General features: G+C 36.3%; 1 protein-coding gene across 1 annotated transcript in view; it reads right to left on the reverse strand.

The window, feature by feature from the left end:
- Positions 1-24,813, reverse strand: part of CTNNA3 (catenin alpha 3) — a 1,656,790-nt gene that overhangs the window by 1,455,974 nt on the left and 176,003 nt on the right. The window contains exon 5 of the mRNA XM_060125436.1: positions 7,985-8,104. Within this exon, the coding sequence (XP_059981419.1) occupies positions 7,985-8,104 (120 nt within the window). The remainder of the gene's footprint in view (positions 1-7,984; positions 8,105-24,813) is intronic.

Consider the following 24,813-nt stretch of genomic DNA (forward strand, 5'->3'; position numbering starts at 1 on the left):
TAACTCTTTTAGAACTTTAATTTCTCATCAATACCAACTTCTAATGACAATCTTATGAACTCGTATGTCAATATAAAACATGCACAAATAACTGCCACATTGATGCAAACACTAAAGTTTTTTACCACTTCTAAAATTCCTATCAGCATTGTAAGTTTTGAAAACAAGCCATGACAAAGAATTAACTATTTCAATGAGCATACCCCACTACAAAGTAGCTATAAGCTCCCCGTAAGATAAACTATCATATAGCAAACAATCTTGTAAAAAAATTAATAAATCTTTTCTGGTGCATAAAAATCAGCTGGTATGTGCTTGATTCAACAGCTTTCTACCTAATTGCCACCAATAAACGAAACCCTTGAGACAACAGATGGAAATAAAATAACAAACCTTAGAACTTAAAAGATTTCTCTGCAATGTTTTTACTTTACTAATTTAATAGAATACACTTACTTGTCATGACTATTAACTATATCCAATGTGGAAATCAAACTTTAGAAGGAGAACAAGTATATCATATGCATCATTTTGATTATTTGTTTTTAAATAAAGGGTGAGGATCTTATATAAAAATCCATAAGGTTTTTTAACTTCGGACTATAACTATAGAAAAAGAAATCATCCTATAAAGATCTGTAGTTTATGAAGGAGTAAAAATGGCTGAATGGCTATTGCAATAAGCTAGAAATTAGGAAATGTGGATATTAATTCTGAATCTGCTACTGACTCGGAATGACCTTGAATGATGTATCTAACCTTCTTCTCTCTGTCTGTATCAGAAAACTGAAGAATAAATGTAATGCCATCTCTTTCTTTTTCCTGCGAGACAAACAACTGTATGCAGTTGAATAAAAATGGAATTGCACATGCAGTGGACAGAATAAAGCACATTTGGGTTGGCTTGAAACTTATTGTAGCACACTGTATTATAATCCAGCATTTTTTAAATCTGTGTAATTTTTTTTTTTTCCGGTACGCGGGCCTCTCCCGTTGCGGAGCACAGGCTCCGGACGCGCAGGCTCAGCGGCCATGGCTCACGGGCCCAGCCGCTCTGCGGCATGTGGGATCCTCCCGGACCGGGGCGCGAACCCGCGTCCCCTGCATCGGCAGGCAGACTCCCAACCACTGCGCCACCAGGGAAGCCCAAATCTGTGTAATTTTTAAACAGTGTCTGAAATGCTTTGGGATCTTCAGAAACAGTTTTATAAATGGCATAAATAATCATTTTACTTGACTGGGCAAATAAGAAACAGAATACCGTCTAAGATAGACATGAATATTTTAATGCAGCAGTCTTTGGTTTACTTACTCTTAAAAGGAATACTTCAATCAGAACTCTTTCAACAGAGTTGGATTAATTACAGAATAAGGAAGGGAAGGCTCTTCTCCCAATTGAGCCATTAACATATTTCATCTAACAAAGGCCACTGAAGTGAATCTATTCTTATAGAACGGTCATTCTAGAAGTTTAGCACCTTACCATAACACTCATTCAGCCCCCAATTATACTCTTCTTTAGACTGCAGCTAAATAATCCCAGATGCATATGTACTTTATTTTTAAAGGTCTTAAGTAAAATATACTTACAACTTCTAGTTTATTGTTAACGTAAATGGGAAGTTAGTTCTCCCTTACACTGTCCTTACAGGTAAACAACTCCCAGTGCAATATCACTGTATATCCCTTTATCCTAGATGATCCATAACATTTTTTATAAAAAATGTTATAAAGTCTTGCTATAAGTCTTTACGTGGTTAAAGACTATTACTTGAAATCATCAACTTCTCTACTCTATGTTCTATAGCACAAAAACAGCAAAGCCTAACAATCATCCATTTTGTTTTGCTAAGCGTTGATTTCACAGGAGTCCTACATTGCTGTATTGTGTCCCTCAGAGTTCTTGAGTTTCCGAAGAAGCTTAGGATTCTTTTCCATGTGGTCAGTCATTATCCACCTAGAATTTTATTTCTCAATGCAAGGTGTTAACCTGCAGTCATTCTTACTAAATAAAATTCATCTGATTTATTTCTATTTTTCTTCATTGATAAGGGGTCATTTTAAATTCAATTCCTATTCTGTAAGGTATTGTATGCCCTTCAGGTTTTGGAGCTGTCTTAAGGGGTTAACTCAGCTCAGAAAAAGAAAAAGGCAGTGTTCACTCCTGAACATCATCACTAAAGAGAACAATATTATGCTGAATGATATCACCTGGAACCACAAAGGAAGTTTAGGCACACATGATGTAATTATAACATGAGTTGGGGTTTAGCCAGAATATTGGGTCTAACACCCTACCTTATGTTATAGTTTGCCACAGCAAAGTACTCAGGACCTTAATTCCACTGCCCATCAAGAGACACTACCTCAAAAACACATTAGAACCAAATACTGCAACTCCCTTCTCAAAAGGTATCAACATTTTTTATGACAGAGCTCACTAACCACTATGTTACAAATGTCCAAAATAATCCTACCCTCTATGTTCATAACAGTGCTGGACCCTACGTGAAGTACAAAAGTATACAAAACAGACAGCGTATTCTTATGGAACTTACCAACCATCTAGGATGAAGACAGATGAGAATAATACAAAAACAACATTATAATAACTACAGCTTATACTAACCACATGCCAGGCACTGTGGTAAGTCCTTTATATACTGATTCCTTTATGTATTTTAAAGGATTTAAAGCATATATGTACTTTACACTTTATATATTGTTTTCTCAAAACAGGTTATAAGTTAGGTATTATTTTCCAAACATTTTAAAACAAAAAGCTGCAGTGCCTAAAGCAGTACAAATAATCTAACAAGATTTCATTGACTGCAAAGCCCACACTCTAACCTGCACTACATGGATCTTCAATAAGTGTGTAATCAGTCAGATTCTAAATTGTATGACATGGATAAAAGCTAAGAATGGCAAAGAAGGAAGAGCTTACATACTGATTGGAAGCCATAGGATAAAGTATCATGAGGGAGGCTAGACTTCAGTTTAGCTTTAAAGAAAGATTAGTAGTTAAATAGATAAATAGAAAAGGGCTAGATATCCTAAATATCAAGTTTATGAACCTTGTGAAAAGTTCAGAAGGCAAGAATAGCATGCCATGATCAGGGAGACAAGAGAGAGATCAGGGATTGTGACACATTGAAACATGGATGTATATCTGAGGTATGATATTTTAATTTTACATATTAAATTTTCACATCAGTGTGTAAATGTGCTTCAGTCTACATAATGTTCAACTCAATAATGTCAAATTTAATTCATACCAAAGGACTTTAAAAGTTTCTGAAAACAGGCTGTGTCTTATAATGCTATTACTTTTTACACTTCTTAATACTTATAATAGCATTATAAGAATAGAAGAAAGGAATAAAATTAGAGTCTAGAATATCAAACTTTATTTTATTTTATTCCAGAAAAACAAAGCTCCAAGGAAATCTCTTGATTTATAAATTCTCAAATTAATACATAAACCTGGGCTCTATATAATAGCTGCAGCTTGCTATTACCATTCCTACGTATCATCAACCTGGAGGATAAAAACCAAACAGTCTAAACAAATAAACTCTAAGACTGCATTTTCAGATGTAGTAAAAACTGAAAAAGTCTCCAGATTCTTGGTAATATGGCTTTGTCATCCACTTACTTCAGATGGCTTCATCCTGAGAATCCCACCACCTCATCTATCACAGCCTCCTCTCACCTTTTCCAACCAAAGCTATTTTTAACATTAGTCTTTTTGACATTAGTAAAATGGAGAAATGCTTGTACCCCAACCTAAAATATAGCCCAAAGAATAGTTGAAGCGTAAGCACTCACTCTTTAAAAGACAAACAAACAGGAAAGAAGCAGGAGCAGAAAAAGGGAAGGGAAGGGAAAGGGAGGGGAGGGGAGGGAAGGGAGGGGAGGGGAGGGGAGGGGAGGGGAGGGGAGGGGAGGGGAGGGGAGGGGAGGGGAGGGGAGGGGAGGGGAGGGGAGGGGAGGGGAGGAAAGGCGAGGCTAGGCAAGGCAAGGCAAGGCAAGGCTAAGCTTACACCTAGGAGAGAAAGCACAATAATCCGCCCCCACCAACCCTTAAAAAAAAGTAAAAGAATAGAGCAAAGTATTCCAGGGATATATGTGGCCTACAGAAAGAAATCTCTCAAAATGATGTTTAAAATGTCATAGAAAGGGACAGAAAATAAAATCTAATGAAAGAGTCCAAGAAAATAATTATAGTCAGTTTATTGGGCATCCCTAATTCATAGCTAAGATAATATTGATGTTTTGTGTTTGTTTAAAGAAATAGATGTAAAATGAAATATGTTAGGAGAAAACCTAAATAATACATAAGGCAAGGAGCAATCTGTCAACGTTTGGCATCCAGGAAGCCTCAGGGTTAATACCCTTCTGAATTTTAAAAGTGCAGTAGGGCTTCCCTAGTGGCGCAGTGGTTAAGAATCCGCCTGTCAATGCAGGAGACACAGGTTCAAGCCCTGGTCTGGAAAGATCCCACATGCCACGGAGCAACTAAGCCCGTGCACCACAACTACTGAGCCTGTGCTCTAGAGCCCACGAGCCGCAACTACTGAAGCCCACGTGCCTACAGCCCGTGCTCCTCAACAAGAGAAGCCACCGCAATGAGAAGCCCGCGCACCACAATGAAGAGTAGCCCCTGCTTGCCACAACTAGAGAAAGCCCACGCACTGCAACAAAGACCCAACACAGCCAAAAACCAATAAATAAAATATTTTTTTAATTATATAAAAAAAGTACAGTTAAACACATCAATTAATTGCCTATAATCTGAGGCTAAAACTTTTGGCATGCTTCCTTGTTCACAGCAATAACAGCACCAACAAGTATTTATTGAGTGTTAGCCATGGGTCAGATACTGCTGTGAGCACTGCAGAGCATACAGCATTGAAGGTGACAGACAAGGCCCTGTCTTTACAGAGCTTACGTTCTGTCACAAAGAGAAATGATAAATATGGGTGGACCAGGGAACAAAGCATGACTAATTCTCTGGTACAAAGCATCCTGCCTTATAAGGCAGAAGCTTTCTTGCTGAATGGCAATTTTACAGAGACCTAAATCTTTTCAGGTAGGGGAAACTTACTAATGTGTGTTTATAGGTTTGGGGGACTTTACAGAGGGTAGGATAGGACATAAAAGACAAATCCCACCAAGTCAGAGAAAAGGTAATGTTCTGACTCTTTAAACCCTGCCCATCCAGGAAACACAATTCCTCTGTGGCTTTGGTACAGAAGAACTTGGTTAATATTACAAATTTCTAGGCAGCTTTGCTACATTTGGAAGCTAATGGGAAACAAAGTTTGTCTTTCTCTTCTCTGCCACCTCCCTCATTCACTATGTCTTCTTGTAATTATCTCTTTTTTTCCCTTTCTCTATTCTGAGATTTTTTAATTCTTCAAAAATAAACGCTTTAACTTACTAAATGCATGTAGTATAAAACCAAATATAGCTTAATTTCCCTCACTTTATCCCTCTTATCTTATCCCTATAAGTCCCTTTCCCTCTTTTTTACCACTCTTTGGTCCCTGACTTTCCTTCTACTCTACCATCCTTTTTCTGACCATTTCACTCTAATTCCCCTTCCATTTTTTCCATGTAGAAAAAATGATCACTAGATATAGGGAAAAGCAGAATCAAGTAAAATAAAGGGTTGACAGTATTCTACGTATGCAGGTAAGTCTGTTTCACAAGAATTTGTCCTTTTGAGTTTAAAAAAATTGCCTTGTGTGAATAAATTTCACTAGAACTAGGGTTCCTAGATATAACACTCAAAGATTGTAAACATAAAGTTTTATACATTTTCTTAGCTGTCTGAAGATATTCTTTCAAAAATTCTTTTGTGTTTTTGTCTATACTGAACAATTTGCATGAGAGAAAGAGAGGAGGAGAGAGCTGCCCCTGTCTCTGCCTCTCATCAGATGCCCATTTCAAATGTCTCTTTAAGCCCCATGTCTGGCCTATCCTAAAATTGTCTTCATACTGCATGCCTAGAACTCCTCACTTTACTATCCCCCCAGCCTGGCTCCCTGCAGGGATATTGGAGAAAGCCCAGGTTTGGAGTCACTGATACCTATTTGAAGCTCAGCTTTACTTGCCTAGTGACTTTAGGCAAGTTACTTAACTCGCTTAACAGTTTCCTCATCTGTAAAATGGTGCTCATAAAACCAACCTTATTATATCGTCACAATTACTTAATGATCTAATCCATAAATGTTCTAATCACACTATGTGGCAGACAGTTGTCATTTAATAAATAGAATATAAGATTTATATATGCATAAACATACGTATACATATATAAATAACGACATGCCCATCTTTCTCTCACATACACATGCAATTTACCTGTCTGTCGTCAATGCCATTCTCCCAGAGTTATGCCCTTTTGCCCTTGAAGCATTCACATTTTTCCAAATTCCCAATTAGCTAATGTAAGAATCTAATCACTGAAAATGTGCTAATGAGAAAGGATAAGAGAAGAGCACGCTGACTACTGCCTGCCAACTCAAATACCCCCCAGTGGTATAAATATGGCTCTTGGAAACAAAACTGTACTAAAAACTACATAGGCCAGAGCAGTGACTCACAGTGTGAATTTTAAGCAGCATCATTTGGGAACTTACTGTAGTAGCTCTCAGTAACCGTGATTGCTTCTGTTACATGTGCTAATTCCTAGGCCTTCACTAATATAAAATCAATAAATAAAACAAATGGATATTGTGTCTTTTTTCATATAAATTAAAGTACGTGCAAAGATATTGCATTTGTCCCCGAACACTCTACAAAACAAATATAACTCCTAGGAAAATAAGATCATGAGAAGGTTAAATGCCCACGTAATGTCTATTATAAAGCCAAGCCTAGAACACAATTCTCTTTTCAAGTCACTATTTCTAGACCACACCATGTTGACTTCATGAGGTTTAACTAAATAAAGGAAGTACTGCTTTGAAATCCCCCTTCCAAAAGATCCAAAATTTGTAAATTAGGCAACGTCAAGAGAGTTACACCCTTTGCCACACTAACAGAAAACAGTCTTAAGTAATGGACTCGGTGGTTGGCCGTGGGAGTCAGCCACTCAGTCATTTTTCTAGATGCTATCCATCATTGAGCACATTCCCGAATTTCATGCAACCTAATTTAAACATCTACCTGGTTGTTCTGATCTGAACAAACATTCAGCCCCAGTAAAAGCTTGATGATCCTGACACCTAGTGGAATGTGAAGAAACTGGAAAAGATCCAGTTTGGGAAAAGTAGCTAGCTACTATGGTGGTATCTTGCAAACACACAGAACTTAATGATTATTAATATTATAAAATATGAACTCTAAAAGCAGCCCTATAAAAGTCTATTTTGGCTCTGGATTTATCTTGTGGTCTATAAAAAGAGGCTAAAAGACGTGCACTTGGAAAGCATGTTTCCCTTTAACCTTACATATTTAGCAAATTTTTACTAATCTTCAGAGATCAAACAAGAAAACTAAAGCTAAACTAAAAAAAAAAAAAAAAACTATTTGGCATATTTATGACTCCTTTCTTTAAGCTTGTATGTACATCCACATCCTTTTCTTGGTCTTGAGGTGTTTTTTCTCCTCACGTATCCCCCTGTCAAATATAAAAGCCACCTGTTCAAGCTACATAGAGGTTCCCTTTATGCCACTAAGGCATCCTTTGTCAAAGGGTAGTTGAACCTTCACAAACCAGCAGGAGTTTTCTTTAAAAGAGGTATAAGGACACTCGTGGAAACCCCCAAAGTGCACATATAAAAGCAAGGACAACGTTGAATGCCGCAGGAAGCCGTGTGAACACGGCAGGTCAGCACCACACAGCACAAGTTATTTCTGCCCTAAATATTAGAAGATAAGTCTCCCCAGACCCACCTGAGCCTCTGACAGGCAGGAAGGCGAGAAGACTAAAGTGTTCGTATCGTCCACCAAGGAGAGCTCTAAATCCTACCTGCTGACGTTTGAAGGCTAAATAGTCCAGATTTTCCAGCTCCTTCCCAAGCTTCTGGTAGGTTTTCTGGAGGTCAGATTTGTTGGAAACATTTTTAAGAGACTCAAATGTCCTCTGAAACTGAAATCGAAAACAAAAGTAAATCATTAGGATAGCAGCATATTTTTCTCAAATTCCTAACCAGTAACACAGACAAATAGTCAATACTGAGCCTCAGTTTCTCCTATTCATAATACAGAGGTAACAGAGGCTAGCTAATTGCCTTTGAATTAAATAGTTAGGCACAATTATACAGAATTAGAAACTATGTGCTAAGTACAAGCAACATTATTGCATGCATGAGAAGCCTGTTTAGTCCTCATTCTAACAAAAGAACATAGTGCATTAAAAAAAATTTTTCTTTAACTCTTCATGTCTTAGGATACACTGCTACCACTCCTAAAGAAAAAAATTGCAATGAATGTATAATTTCAAATCATAATGAGAAAGTATTAAAAAGAGGTCTCACATCCCAATCATGGAAACAAATTTATGTAAAGGTAGCCACTTGCCTCTATAGAAACATTTATGCAGAATAGGCACCCAGCAAACTTCAGCCAGGAAGATCTCTCAGATCTTATATTTTGAGAAGAAAGGAGAACAAATGTCTTGATGATCGAAGCATATGTAGCATGTTCAGCAAACATTTATTCATTTCTGCTCTATAACGGACATGAGTTAATGAAATCAGTTCTGCTGAATCAGAATGCTCCATTCATTTTTAAGTCAGATACTAGATAAACACAAAGAAGACAAATTGCAGTGTATCACAGAATATTGTTCTGCTACTAATAATTACGCAAAAGGAGCTCACAAGAAATTGAATTCTTGGTTTATTTTAGTAAACTAGAACATACTTTAGAGGATTAGTGATTGAAAATGTCAAGTAATATTTGCAAGACATTTGCATCTGCTCTTTCTTTATGTCATTTATTTCCCATATTCTCAATGTGTGCCATTAGATAGAATTCTACAGACAGAGACTTCACCATCTTAAACACACCAGAATTCCACTGTGACTATGATGCTACGAGACAGGCTAATAAGATTTTATAGAATATAATTAAGTTTCCAGGGAAATGATTTGACCCTTACTATTTCAAACTCCATGGAATAAGTCATATTATAATGGCATTCTACTGAATTAAATCCTCAATTTCATGAAAGCAACATGTTTATCTCAATCCAAGGTGACAGAGGAAAAAGAAACAGGAAATAATAGTGCTAAACTTTCACAGCAGGACATAAATTAAATTCAACAAACAATCTTTTAGAGCCTACTATGTACAAGGCACTATGAATATAAAACAAAATATAAGTTGCCCTAAAGTAACTTATAGACTACCAGGGAAATTAGACATGAAACTCAGAAATGGGAAAGATACTGACATTTACTGAGTGCCTGCTCAGTGCCAGGTACTTTATCCTTTCCAAGTTAATCCTCACAAGAACCACTGGAGTTCCTATTTGTCTTCCCATTCTACAAGTAAACTGAGACTCAGAAAGCTTGAACCATTTTTTTTCAATAATACATAATTTTAATTCATAAAAAGATATATTCATTAATTTTTCTTTCACCCAGCCTTTTCTCCTCATCTGGCTTTGTCCAGGTTCTCCTGAGAACCACAAAACCTTATATTAGGCCAAATGTTCCTTTTTTCCCAGTTTTATTGATATAATTGACATATAGCACTGTATAACCTAAGGTGTGCAGCATAATGACTTGATTTACATACATCACAAAATGATTATCACAATAAGTTTAGTGAACATCCATTATCTCATATAGATTCTTTTGTAAGAAAGTATTTTATATTTCTTTTTAAAGAAATATAAAAAAAATATTATTTCCTTGTGATGAGAACACTTCGAATTTACTCTTAACTTTCAAATATAACATGCAACATTGTTAAACATATTTATCATGTTGTACATCAGATTTCTAGTACTTATTTACCTTATAACTGGAAGTTTGTACCTTTTGACTACCTTTGTCCAATTCCCTCTCCCACCGCACCCCGCCTCTGGTAATCACAAATCTGATCCCTCTTTCTACGTGGTTTTTTTTTTGGTTGTTTAGTTGTTTGTTTTTGAAGTATAACTGACCTATGTTAGTTCCTGGTTTACAACGTAGTGATTCGATATGTCTATACATTTCAAAATGGAACTGGATTTTTACTATAATGTTTATGCTTTTTCTACTCTACCATTAACTTTAACACAAGGCAAAGTAGTAAAAGGAGTGCAAAAAAGGAGATAAAAGTAACATATGGTGGGACTTCCCTGGCCGTCCAGTGGTTAAGACGCCACACTTCCAATGCAGAGGGCATGGGTTTGATCCCTGGTCGGGGAACTAAGATCCTTAATGACGCAAGGCATGGCCAAAAAAAAAAAAAGTAACATGGTGAAATATTAAAAAAAAAAACATTGATACTGACAGAGAGACTCAGGTCATATGGAAGACATGAGGGAATTTGAGGTGGGCCTCAAAGGAGTTTTCAGAGCCTTAAATGGGAACTGGTTCTACCCATCAGTTTAAACAGCCAAAGTCTGTTCATTTTCCCCCTTTTGTAGCACAGTAAACAACTTTCTTTTAACATAATTTTAATGACCTTTATATAAACTATTTATCATGTTGTATGATCATTTCTGTGCCTTGCCCACTTCTTGGTCCCTTCTCACTATGTTCAAATCAAACTAACACCAGATCTGAGATTCTAAACAATTTAAGTAATTTTATATATAAATTAACATAAGCTATTTTACCAATCAACCTATTTAATTCTAAAGCATTCATCATCCCCTGCATCTTCTCTTCCCTAAGAAATATAAGCTCTATTTCTTAACTATTTCTTCTTCACATTTATCTGTGAATTTTATACAACTCCAAATAGGAATTTTAGGGTAAACATATTTTCAAGCCTTCAAAATAAGAAACATGAAAACCAATACTTCCAGGTAATATTTCCATGGCCAAAGAAAAAAGGGGGAAAATCCAATAATGATACATCCCCACAAGATGTTTTCATTAAACATCAGAGTTTGCATAATGTAGAGATTTAAGCTTGAACTTTCATTATCAGAACTTACATCCTCCATTTATTGATACTAAATAGTTCCAAGTACTCAAACTATGATGATTCATTCATTTAAGTTCATTTTTTCACTTAAAACAACAAATAATTGTCAAGGAGAGGTAATACAAAATCTATAATATAACTTTAAGCTAGATCCCTATCAAACACATCCCATTCCCGTCGGCTCACATATACACTTAAAGATGCTATAGAGTAAAAGCAATAATTTTACCTTGCAGGTGCAGCTGAAGTACAGAAGACAAAAATAAGACAAAGGTTAAGGTGAGATTTATATTTTACTTAAAGAGATTTAATGTTGCCTTGATTTGAAAATTTTTTGTTCCAATAGGCTACTGTTCTTGATAATTGAAACAGACCTCTTGAGATTTTCTACATTAGTTTAGTGCACTGTAGTCTCATTATATTGACTGCTTCTCAAAATAAATGACCTCTCAGTTGAAGCTGGGAAAGGAAGCACAATCTAAGAGATTTTAATATTTCTCGATTTTACCTGTTCAAAGTTTTCAGTGGGAATTTTAAATGAACCAAAACCCCCAAATAATTTGTTGAACATTGAGTTTATCCTGTGTTAATATTTTTAACTCCTTGCAAACCAAATTCAAACTTTAAACAAAAAGCCCAATGAATAAATTTGAATCCAAAACAAACCTAGGTATGTTCTAAAAATGTCAAAACTGAATATTAAAACGGTCTCTGTACTGAGAAAGAAATCCAAATTCTGTCCTATTTGACTACCTTACCAAATTTCACACACAACAGACGAGAATAAGAAGATGCAAACAGTATCTCTAAGCCCAAACAGTAAGTATTGTATACCATAAAAGTAAGCAATGTAAACACACCCAGAGTTTTTTTGTTTGTTTGTTTGTTTATTTTTGGCTGCATTGGGTCTTTGTTGCTGCACTCGGGCTTTCTCCAGTTGCGGTGAGTGGGGGCTACTCTTCGTTGCGGTGCGCGGGCTTCTCATTGCGGTGGCTTCTCTTGTTGCGGAGCACAGGCTCTAGGCACGCGGGCTTCAGTAGTTGTGGCACGCGGGCTCAGTAGTTGTGTCTCGCAGGCTCTAGAGCACAGGCTCAGTAGTTGTGGCACACGGGCTTAGTTGCTTCATGACATGTGGGATCTTCCCAGACTAGGGCTCGAACCCGTGTCCCCTGCATTGGCAGGCGGTTTCTTAACCACTGCACCACCAGGGAAGTCCCCAAAGTAGTAATAATAGTAATCCACAAAATAATACAACAGAGACCATGACTGCTCATCTCCCATTAAAATAACTGAAAATCTGCTTTGCAGAAAACAGAAGCATGAGTAAGACAGAAAAGAAAATATCTAGTTTGACTCAGCATTCCCTCTTCCCAAATACATTTTCCTCCTTTTCCTGACAACATGTTTTGAAATAAATCTAAGTCAATGTTCTATACAAACTACACATTCAATGAGTTCATGAAAATTATGTAGATTCATGGAGTAATTTGAGAAAGAGAACAAGAAGAAACCAGCTGAAGCAGCAGGAAAAAATGCAGCCAGGGCTCTGGCAAGTAAAGTTTCCCTGGCACTCACCGCCAATGCCCTGGCTTCCTCTTGTAGTCAGATCAATACAATCAAATAATTCCACAGCTCCAGCAGCCTACTAATTCCCATAATGAAAGAATATTGAGTATCATTGCTCCAAAAGAATAACCAGCTCAACAGTTGTCATTTTTCCTTATTTAATATTTTGTGCATTTGTACAAGGTACTAGATGTTACCTATAACATAAAAAAAATTCCATACTCACAGCATTATATATACAAAAGAGTATCCTATAAGTACCTGACTGAAGGCACTGAATCACCAAGTGTGATCTTAGTGTCCCTAAAATGTCAGAGTGAAATAGTGCCAAAAGATTCTGGAAACTAAAGCAGACAGAAGTAATGAGCAAAGACTAAATATTAATGCTCTATAAATATTAATGTTTAGAGTAAAAAGAAATTGTTTTAAGCATAAGAAATGGCTAATCCATCCTACTTAAATATGGCAAATACAGAGCAACCAAAATGAAGTAATATTGAGAAAAAAAATTATTTCATTTTCTGAAGTCAGTACATTGACTTTCATACATATTTTCCAAATGAACTTACCAGATGATAATATCACTCATGAAAAGGAAGTTTACAGCTAACGCTGAAAATTAAAGGACACATATATCTCAAATGATTTTTTACTGTAAGGAATGATAACCAAAGTTAAATTAAGAACATAGAACAAAATTGGGCTTGAAATCTAAACTAGAAGTAGTCCTGTGGAGTTGAAAGTACACTGGCCTTGAAGTCTGGGTTCAAGTCCTTGTTATGCCGTTTAATAATTTCATACCTTTGGACAAGTCACTACTACTCCAATTCTTGATTGTGTTACCTGTAAAATGGGAGAAATTGTCCTTGCCTGCCTGCTTTATAAGATTGTTGTGAAATCAGCTGAGGAAAAATGGAACACATTCATTCTACAAATCTTTAACATGGGCCTGGCAACATGCCAGCCATGAAAGAAATGGAGGAAAACAAAAGAGAAATAGCTCTTGCCCTAGAAAAGCAAATCATCTAGCTTTACAGATTACTGCTTTATAAATTTTAAAGTTCCATAAAATTGTAAGAGACCACTGTCATTAAACTCATGCCCATTCAGTAGTGAATGAGGACTGAACAAAAGAGTAATTCAATAATTATTTATTGAGCATCTCTGAGCAAGGGATTTTTGAGGGAAATAGATACACTTATTTAGATTTTTTTCTTCAATATTACTACAAAACTTATTTTTATTTATTTAATTCTATTTTATTATGGCAGAATACTTAACATGAGATACATGCTTCTTGAATTTTTAAGTATAAAATACATTGTTCTTGTCTATAGGTACAATGTTCTATATGAGATCTCTAGTTTATTCACATAGTTTAACTGAAACTTTATGCCCACTAATTCCCCATTTGTGTGTTCTTGGCACCCTTGTTGAAGATCAGTGACTGTATACACATGGATTTACTTCTGGGCCCTCCATTCTGTTCCACTGATCTACATGTGTCTCTTTATGCCAGTACCATACTGTTTTGTTTACTGCAGCTTTGTAATATTTTTGAAATACAGTAGTGTGATGCCTCCAGCTTTGTTCTTCTTTCTCAGAATTGAGTTGACTATTTGTGGTTTTTATGTGGTTCCGTATGAATTGTAGAGTTGTTTTTCAATTTCTGTTATAAAAATGTCACTGGGATTTTAATAGGAATTCCTTTGAATCTGTAGATCACTTTGGGTATGGACATTTTAACAATATTAAGTCTATCAATCCATGAACATGGGATGTCTTTCCATTTGGGTCTTCTTTAATTTCTTTCATCAATGTTGTATAGTTTTCAGTATTACAAATCTTTCACCTCCTTAGTTACATTTATTCCTAGGTATTTTATTCTTTTTGGTGCTACTGTAAATGGCATTGTTTTCCTAATATCCTCTTCAGATAGTTCATCATAAGTGTATAGAAATGCAACTGATTTCTATATCCTGATTATATATCCTACAACTTTACTGAATTTGTTTATTAGTTCTACCAGTTTTTTTGGTGGAGTCTTAAGGGTTTTTTTTGTATATAATATCATCTTATCTGAAACTAGTGACAGTTTTTCTTCCTCCTTTCCAATCTGGATGTCTTTTATTTCTCTTTATTGCCTAGTTGCTATGACTAGGACTTCCAATACAATGTTGAATAAAAGTGGTGAGAGTGGGCATCCTTGTCTTTTTCCTGATCTTAGAGGAAAAGTTTTCAGCTCTTCATCATCATGTATGATGTAAGTTGTGAGCTTGTCATATATGGACTTTATTATGTTGAGGTGCTTTCCTTCTATTCCTAGTTTGTTGAGAATTTTCAACGTAAGGTAGCTAGCTAGTGGGAAGCAGCCGCATGGCACAGGGATATCAGCTCGGTGCTTTGTGACCGCCTGGAGGGGTGGGATAGGGAGGGTGGGAGGGAGGGAGACACAAGAGGGAAGAGATATGGGAACATATGTATATGTATAACTGATTCACTTTGTTATAAAGCAGAAACTAACACACCATTGTAAAGCAATTATACCCCAATAAAGATGTTTAAAAAAAAAATGATGTTGAATTTTTTTCAAACTTTTTTTCTGCATCTATTGAAATGATCATGTGATTTTTACCCTTTATTCTGTTCATGTGCTGTATCACATTGATTGATTTTCATATGTTACACCATTCTTGTATACCAGGTAAAACCCACTCGGTCACAGTGTATCATCCTTTAATATGCTACTGAATTCAGTGTGTTAGTATTTTTTTGAATATTTTTGCATCTATATTCATTAGGGATATTAGCCTGTAATTTCTTTTCTTGTAGTATTCTTATCTGGCCTCATAAAATGAGTTTGAGAGTGTTCCCTCTGCTGCAGTCATTTGGAAGAGTTTGAGAAGCACTGACATTAATTCTTCTTTAAATGTTCAGCAGAATTCACTAGTGAAGCCATCTGGTCCTGGGTTTTTCTTTGTTAGGAGGTTTTGATTATTTATTCAATCTCCCTTCTTGTTATAGGTCTGTTCAGACTTTCTATTCCTTCATGATTTAGTCTTGGTGGTAAGTTGTATGTTTCTAGGAATTTATACATTTCTTCTAGGTATTGTTCATTGGTGTATAATTATTCATAGTAGTTTTGTTTTGTTTTGTTTTGTTTTGCGGTACGCGGGCCTCTCACTGTTGTGGCCTCTCCCATTGCGGAGCACAGGCCCCGGACGCGCAGGCTCAGCGGCCATGGCTCACGGGCCTAGCCGCTCCGCGGCATGTGGGATCTTCCCGGACTGGGGCACGAACCCGTGCCCCCTGAACCGGCAGGCGGACTCTCAACCACTGTGCCACCAGGGAAGCCCCATAGCAGTTTTTATAATCATTCTTTATTTCTGTGGCCTCAGTTGTAATGTCCCATCTTTCATTTCTGATTTTATTTGAGTCTTCTCTCTTCTGTTCTTAGTCTAGCTAAGGTTTGTCTATTTTGTTTATCTTTTTAAAAAACCAACTCTTGGTTCTGTTGGGTTTTTTTCTCATTTTCCTAATTTCTATTTCATTTATTTCTGCTCTAATGTTTGTGATTTCCTTTCTTCTTCATTCTTCTAACTGAGCTTAGTTCTTCTTTTTTAGCTCTTTGAGGTATAAAGTTCTTGCTTGAGATCTTTCTTCTTTTTAACACACTATTGACTGGGGGATTCTTGCAGAAACGCCTCTGGCTGGCAATTTGTTATGTAAGTGAATACTGAAACACCCACGTTTGAGTAAATATCAACAACTTATTTTGCACTTAATGTATTTCTTTGAAGTTTTGTACATGTCTTACTAAAGCATTCTAATATTTCATTAGAGTGTGATAGGCAGTATAGCAGGCACCTCTGTGCAGGGGAATAGAACATCTATTCCAAACATACCGTGTTTCACTGTGCTTTACCCTGGAAGAGCAGACTCTACACTTTCTGGCTGCACTTGTCTTTTTAGCCTTGTGGTTATTATTTCCTCTAGAATATGTTCTTTTATTTTACCTGATAGTCGACAAGGTGGATCTTTGCACAGGGCTCTTTTAGAAACACCACAAGAAGGACAAGGTGCAGGACTGCCACTACATTCACCAGAATGGTCAGTTACCCATTCTCTAGGTATTGCTAACAAAAATTGCTTGTAAGTCATTTTATCCTGTGCATTTAGGCTACAATAAATTTTAAAGCACTGAATAAACCATTTTCGAGTTTTCTGGAGTATATTAAAGTTTTCCAGATATTGATCAGATCAATCAACTCCTTTCATATATTTATTATACTCTAATATACAAGTGGGCTTTAGTTATCTGATGGCCAGTCCTCCTGTCTTCCTTTCCTGTAGATGCTATGGGGAGAGGCATCATGAATAGTTGTCAGCATGCAGACTAGCCTCTTGCCTTTCCAGAGAAGAAGAATCATTTCTCCCTTCCATAAGAACACCATTTCTCCCCTCTGTAGATTTTTCGATTTCTCCTTTAATTGGTTTGGTAGACCACAATTCTCTCTTATAGTTCCACAAACTCTGGCTTTATTTTTCAACAATATTTCAGATGTGGACACACTGTTGTAATAATTGTCTTGGTAAAGATGGTACCATGAACCAAGATAAGGTTGTACGACCAATAATAGTTTCTTGCAGTTTCTTTCCTTCACCCATGTAAATCTCAAGGTTGCATATATATCCAGTTTCACTTTTGCTAACCATCCTGACCAAAATTCCATATTTTGTAAGTTTTCCAGGGTTAAAGGTTTTGAATCTGAGTTGTCCTCCCCACTTTATCATTGCCTCATCAAGTAATAGCTCTCATTTGGGTATATAGATCAATTGAAATTTTGGTAGAAATAATCCAAAAGAGGTTTAACTTTTGAAATTCTGTCTGCAGGAAGTGGAGTTTCTGAGTTATCATTAAAGTGAAGAAATGTCATTATTTGTTCAAACCTTCTTCCTGTCATAATCTTTGGAAAGATAGGTGTTTCAAGTAAGGGATCAGTCGACCAATATTCTTTCCAGTGTGACTTTCTTATTTGTCCCATCAAAATTATTAATCCAAGAAACTTCTTCATGTCACTATTGGTTACATCAGTCCATTTTAAAGCCTTATCATACTTTTTATATGATTTTTCATTCTGTTAGTAATACAAGTTTGTTTGAGAAGCGACCAACTCGAAAAAGTCATTACCAAAAATTAATTCTGTTATTTCACTAACACTTTGCGGGTTATTACATTCAACAGTTACACCTGACACACCTGTAAAGACTTCAAATTTTCATGAAATGTTGTCTTCAAGCCACTCTTCTGTAGAAGCAAAGGAGCATTCTCTAGCACTGTGAGTTTCATTTTCACTTTCTGTATCAGAATCAGTCACTAAGGTTTTTCGTCTTTTTCTTGGTCTAATATTCAATTCACATCATCTGAATCAGAACTATATTCTGAAAAACTATAATCTTCAGAGACACTAGTATATATGTCACCTGGACAATCAGAGAAAGTATCTGCAAAAAATTCACCAAAAAATTCTTCTTCACTCAAAATTTCATGGAATCATTGTTTTAAATTTTACAGTAATAAACTTGCATTTATAATATATACAAGGTGGGAACAAAAACCTAACAAAGCAAAATGTGAATGATAATGACAATCATAAGTTGTATAATGAACCCCTGATCAATTTTAAGCTCTAACAACTTCACATGGTGATGTTAATTGTATCACTCTCTAAAAACGTATTGATATGTCTCCGGTCAATAACGTTCAGGTAACAAAAGATGTATTAATAGGTCTCTGGTCAATAATGTGTTAATGTAGGGATTTATCTCTGTGAACTTCCTTCTTAACAGTAGTTTTGCTGCATCCCATAAGTTCTGATATATTTTCATTTTCATTTGTTTCAAGGAATTTCCTAATTTCCTTTCTGATTCCAACTTTGACCTAATGGTTCGAAAGTGTGTCATATAATTTCCACATATTTGTAAATTTTCCAGTTTTCCTTCTCTGTCAATTTCTAGTTTCATTCCATTGTGGCAGAAAAGATCCTTGATATTATTTTAATCTTCTTAGATTTGTTAAGACTTGTTTTGTGACCTAACATGTTATCTATCCTGGAGAAAGAGCCGTGTGCATTTGAGAAGAATGTGCATTCTGCTACTGTTGGGTGAAATGTTCCATATATGTCTGTTAGATCCATTTGGTTTATATTATTGTTCAGGTCTTCTGTTTCCCTATTGATCTTCTGTCTAGATGTTCTATCCATTTTTCAAAGTGAGGTACTGAAGACTCCCACCTATTGTATTGCTATCTATTTCTCCCTTCAGTCTGTCAATGTTTGCTTAATACATTTAGGTTCTCTAATGTTGGATGCATATATATTTATAATTGTTTTATCTTCCTGGTGAATTTACACTTTCACCATTATATAATGTCCTTCTTTGTCCCTTTTGATAGTTTTTGACTTAAACTTCCTTTTGTCTAAATATAGCTCCTGATCCCTTTTGGTTACCATTTGCATGGAATATCTTTTTCCATCCCTTTACATGCAGCCTGTATGTATCCTTAAATCTAAAGTAAGTATCTTTTGCACAGCATACAGTTGGGTCTTGTTTTTTTAATCCAGTCAGCCACTTTGTGTCCTTTGATTGAGTTTAATCCACTTACATTTAAAGTAATTATTGATAGAGAAGGATTTACTATTGCCACTTCATCAGTTGCTTTTGTTAATCTCTTAGTTCTTTTTTCTGTCTTTTCCTCTCTTGCTATCTTCCTTTATGTTTTGCTGGGTTTTTTATATTGATACACTTTGATTTCTTTGTGTGTGTGTGTGTGTGTGTGTGTGTGTGTGTGTGTGTGTGTAACTTCTACTGTATTTTTTGTGGTTACTTTGGGGTTTACATAAAAAATAAGTCTGTTTTAAGCAGATAACAACTTAAGTTCAGTTGCATACAAAAACTGCACTTTTACTTCTCTCTCTCACACACACACACACACACACACTTTATGTTATTGTTCTCAAAATTTACATCTATTCATGTTGTATAATTTTACCATATTTTTTAGTCATAGTTATTTTAAATATTTTTTCTCTTAACTTTTATACTAGAATGAAAAGTGATTTACCTACCACCATTACAGTAATACAGTATTCTGTATTTGTCTATATATTTACCATTACCAGAGTTTCACACTTCCTTATGCTGTAGTGTTGCTATTTCAAATCTTTTCATTTCAACTTGAAGTACTCCCTTTAGCTATTCTTGTAGGCCAGGTCTAGTGGTGATGAACTCCATCAGCTTTTGTATGGTAAACTCTTTTTTTAGTAAAAAAAAAAAAAAAAAAAAAAAAAACCACCTTCCCTGGCCTTGAGTAGTACCATGTTCACTATGATGTTCTCAAGCTCCACAGGCTGTGGTGCCAACAGGCCCACTGGGCTGAGCCACCAGCCAGGACTACACAAGGGAGCTGGGACCGGATGGCAATTGCCATGGCTCTATTTGGCTCACAGTGACCACACCATAGCTTCCCAAGCCTTCCTGGCTGATGCCGCCTGTCATGTACTCCCCCTCACCTCCCAGTACCACCCTGACAACCTTGGAAATTCTTTATTGATCCATTTTTGAAGATAAGTTTTGCTGGGTATAGTATTCTTAGATGGCAGTTTTTTTCTTTCAGCACTGCCTCTGGCCTGCAAAGTTTCTGCTGAAAAATCCACTGATAGCCTTATAGGGGTTGCCTTGTATGTGACAAGTTGATTTTCTCTTGTTTGTTGTTTTTTACTCCCTTTTTGTCTTTGACTTTTGACAATTTGATTACAGTAGTCTGCCCTTATTGCAGGGATACATTCCAAGACCCCCCAGGGATACCTGAAACTATGCATAGTACCAAACCACATACATACTGTTTTTTCTTATACTAACAGGCAGGTAGCATAAAAAGCATGGATACACTAGACAAAGAGATGATTCATGTCCCAGACAGGACAGAGCAGGATGGCATGAGATTTCATCACACTACACAGAACAGCATACAATTTAAAACTTATGAATTGTTTATCTCTGGAATTTTCCATTTAATATTTTTGGACCACAGTTGACCATGGGTAACTGAAACCAAGGAAAGCAAAACTACAGATAATGGCTACTACTGTATAATGCATCCAGCACAGATTTCTTTGGGTACATGTTTTTCAGTATCTTTTGGGCTACTTAGATCTGGATTGCCATTTCTTTCCCCAGATTTAGGGTATTACCAGCCATTATTTCTTTGAATAAGCTTTCTGGTCCTTTTTCTATCTCTCTTTTCTCCTGCTGATACTCCCATAATGTTTAATGGTATTCAATAAATCCTTTAGCTATCTTCACTCTTCATTTGTTTCTTTTTGCTCCTCTGACTAAACTATTTCCAGTGACCTATCTTCAAGTTCACTGATCCTTTCTTCTGCTTGATCTAGTCTGCTGTTGAATTTTTCAGTTCAATTGTTGTGTTCTTTAGCTCCATGATTTGTTTTGTACTTATTATATTTTTTATCTCTTTGTTGAAATTCTCACTTTGTTCATGCATTGTTCTCTTGGCCTCAGTGAGCATCTTTATGACTGTTATTTTGAATTCACTGTCAGGTAAATCATATAACTCTGTTTCATTAGGGTCAGTTTCTGGAGATTCATCTCATTCCTTTGTTTGGAACATCTTTGCCTGATTCTTCATTTTCCTTAGCTCTCTGTGTTGCTGTCTACATATTCGACAAAGCAGGCACCTTTCCTAGACTTTGTGGACTGGCTTTATGCAAGAGAAGACCTCCCACCAAACAGCTGGGCTTCTACCAACTCTCACTCCCTATGGAGAAACAGGCAGCTGCAGTTTTTGTCTACTTACTCTGTGCTGAGCCAGAGGGGGCAGGGAGCTGTGGTGTTTTACCAGTCTAAGCCACCCCCTCCATTTCCCCCTACCAGGTGGCTAGACTTTGATGGATCCATCAGAACTCCAAGACTGGCAAGACAAAGTCAGTTTTCTGGGAAGCCCCCTCAAAAAGGCTAGAGTGCTGGACTATGAACCAACCCCCAGGGGCAAGGACTCCAGTGAGAAGGTATCCCAAATATCCCTACTGAGGCAAGACTGAACACAAACCTGATTCATCATTCAGTGAGCATTCCCCCAAACCACAAGGTCTCAAAGATTTGTGAACAAAGGTTTAAGTTCACCCTAGAAACCTTCCCCAGGTGACCTCATACAAACCAATTGCTTCTCCTAATGCTTACTTCTTGAGGCTTTCCAATCTTATTCGCTCCAAATGTATCTTTCAATGTCTAGTATCTCTCATACATGCCTCAAATCCAAAACGTATAAAATCTATAAACTGCTTCTCCTCTATGTAAACAGCAAACCAACGTCCTCAAAGCCCAACTAGATTCCTCGAAGGTTGCTTGATGCTTCCCTTTCCTTCTGAACAGATTCCAATCACTTTCCAAATTGCAGACTGTTCCTCCCTCATTTTTATCATTCATTCCCCACCCCACACCATCATTTCACAACCAGATGACTACATCACCTCATCACTGGCATCTCTGCCTCCACTCTGGCCCCCTTGCCCACTGCTACCAGAATAACAGTCCTAAAATTCAAATCTGCTTGTATCATTTCCCTGCTTAAAATCTTTAATAGTTCCCCCTTAGCTTTCAGACTGAAGTTCAAACTTTTTAACTTAGCACATAGGCCTGTCACAAGTAGGTCTATGCCTACCTCTGCAGCTTCAACTCTTGTTCCTCCCACAAAATCATCCTTCATCCCAGCCGTTTAGAATTACTACTGGTCTTTAAGCATGTACTACTATTCCCTCCAGGTAAAATGCTGTCTGCCCGCACCACTTTCTTTGTCTAGTTAACTCACTCTCCAAACTTAGCCTTGCATTATTCATTCAAAACACTCCCTTGATATAACTGCCATCATGCCTCCACAATAATTCCAGGAGAACAGGACAATGGTAGTGTATTTTCTAAATCTGACTCTCTAGCACATATTATGGTGACTGGCACACAGTAAGCACACAAAAAATAACTGTCTGCTGAATGGACTAATTAATGAAACTCGAGCTACCTGGAATGATGCAAGTCCTTTTTAAAAGTTAAATTTTTTTACATGGCTTAAATTTCCTTTGTCTCTAAAGTTTTCAGTATGAAATTCAGCACAAATCCAGCAATTTGTGTCCTATTTGTCTCCATTTCTTATTTCTCCTATTCCATCTAATACCAGTCCTGTGACTTGGTTTTTTCTTTAAACGTTAAAAGCTCTCTACATATTTTGCCAAGAATCTCCTGTAGAATATACTTGGCTTCTAACAGCAATTTAACTATATAGCAATTTCTCTCCTTATAAACTGCTGATATTTTTAAAAATAAGATTTAGAAACCCTTTTGCTGGTACATATCTGCATTTTAACAATAGAAGGTGGCATCAAAAAGTCTCAGTTACCGTTATTGTAATGTGTGATTTTCTGTCAATGTTATGAATATTCTTCATATTCAGAATTATTGTTCAGTATACAAATGCTTTATAGCAATGCTTGTAGCAAATATTAAATATGTATTTGACATAAAAAGTTATTAAATAGAGGTGCCATTTCCTATAATGACATTGGTCTATTTTTTAATCCAAAGGGACAAATATTCCCATTTAAAAAAAATAAAACAGGCTATGGTATGATAACAGAAAAAGTCAGAGAAGTTAGTTCAACTCAGGAGTCAAATTTATTTCCCTTCATTTTTAGGAATAAGGAGACTATTGCACTGCAGGAGTCGAAAAATGGGAGCAAGGTACCATAGTGGAAAAAGGTAGGACAAGGAAAGGAAGGAAGGTGAAAGAAAATTTGCACCAGTTCTTACCAGGTATTTTATATATTGTATCATTTAATCTTCACAAGGCCCCTAAGTATTCAGAGTAAGTTTTATTATCCATATAGCTCAGAAGGAGAAACTAAGGTTCACAGATTTTTAATTTTCCCAAAGTCGCCCAGCTAATCAACAACAGAACCAGGATTCAGGCAAGGTCTCCCTGCTGCCAAAAGCCATCTTTGCTCTCCATCTTGCCCTGACCCCCAAAGAAAGCAAGAGATATGCAAGCCAACATTCTCTCAAAGAAAACTGACCCTTACAAAATTCATATGCCAATAAAATAGGATGTGGAATCTCGAGATGTATAAATAGTACAAAAAAGTTAAAAAAAACTTGAACAGTACCAGAGAGAAATTTTTAAATTTAAATTCCCATAGAAAATTATGAGCAGTGGTGGTAATAAAGCCAAACTGCCTTTCCAAGTTTCTACAATTAATTACATACTGAAATATCATCATTTTTTTCTCTGTCCTCTCTTACCTTTGATTTGGACTTAATTCCCCCCAGAAGAAAACATGTACTTCCTTAAGGAACTAGACACATTTAAAACTGCCAAGTCAGGAATCCTTGATATATTTAATTATATATTAACTCTGTATTGGTTGGCAGTACTTATCCTATGGAGAGTTACTCAGTGAATCATGTTTGCATGAGTTGGTGGTCTCAGTCTACATCTTCATAAATGTTTGATCATAACTGCATCTCTGGGACAGTCTCAGTGGAAAGAGGATAATTTAATAAAGATAAGGAATCAGGAAATATATAGGTACGGACTATCAATCAAAAGTAGAGTAATATCTCATTTACCTGATTTATGAAAGGAAATATACCTCAATAGGGATGAAGAATTTTGTTATTTAGAAAAAAATTATAATAAGGAAGAAAAGAGTAAGGCCACTTAAGAAAACATTGTGATAGCAGAGGAATTCTTTGACATTGTGCAATAAAGAATAAATACCAAAAAAAATGTAGCAGGGATTTTCGTGAGTGTTATTGGGGGGAGAAAGCCCAAACTGAGCAGAAGCTTGCATAAAATAATAAGACTGGAGGAGAGGCAGGTCTTTGTCCATCATATTCAAAACTAGGAAAAGAAATAAAAAATTAGGCCACTGCTTTTGAAAGAAGAATGTGTGTCCAGAAGAAGAAATCTATATCTTCAAAGTTGATGCCCTCCCCGCAAAAAAACACAGATTATTTTACAATAGGATGGTGTGTGTGTGTGAGAGAGAGAAAGAGACAGAGAGAAAAAGAGAGAGA

The sequence above is a fragment of the Lagenorhynchus albirostris genome, chromosome 16 (genome assembly GCF_949774975.1).
Source record: "Lagenorhynchus albirostris chromosome 16, mLagAlb1.1, whole genome shotgun sequence".
In the NCBI taxonomy this organism is placed as follows: domain Eukaryota; kingdom Metazoa; phylum Chordata; class Mammalia; order Artiodactyla; family Delphinidae; genus Lagenorhynchus; species Lagenorhynchus albirostris.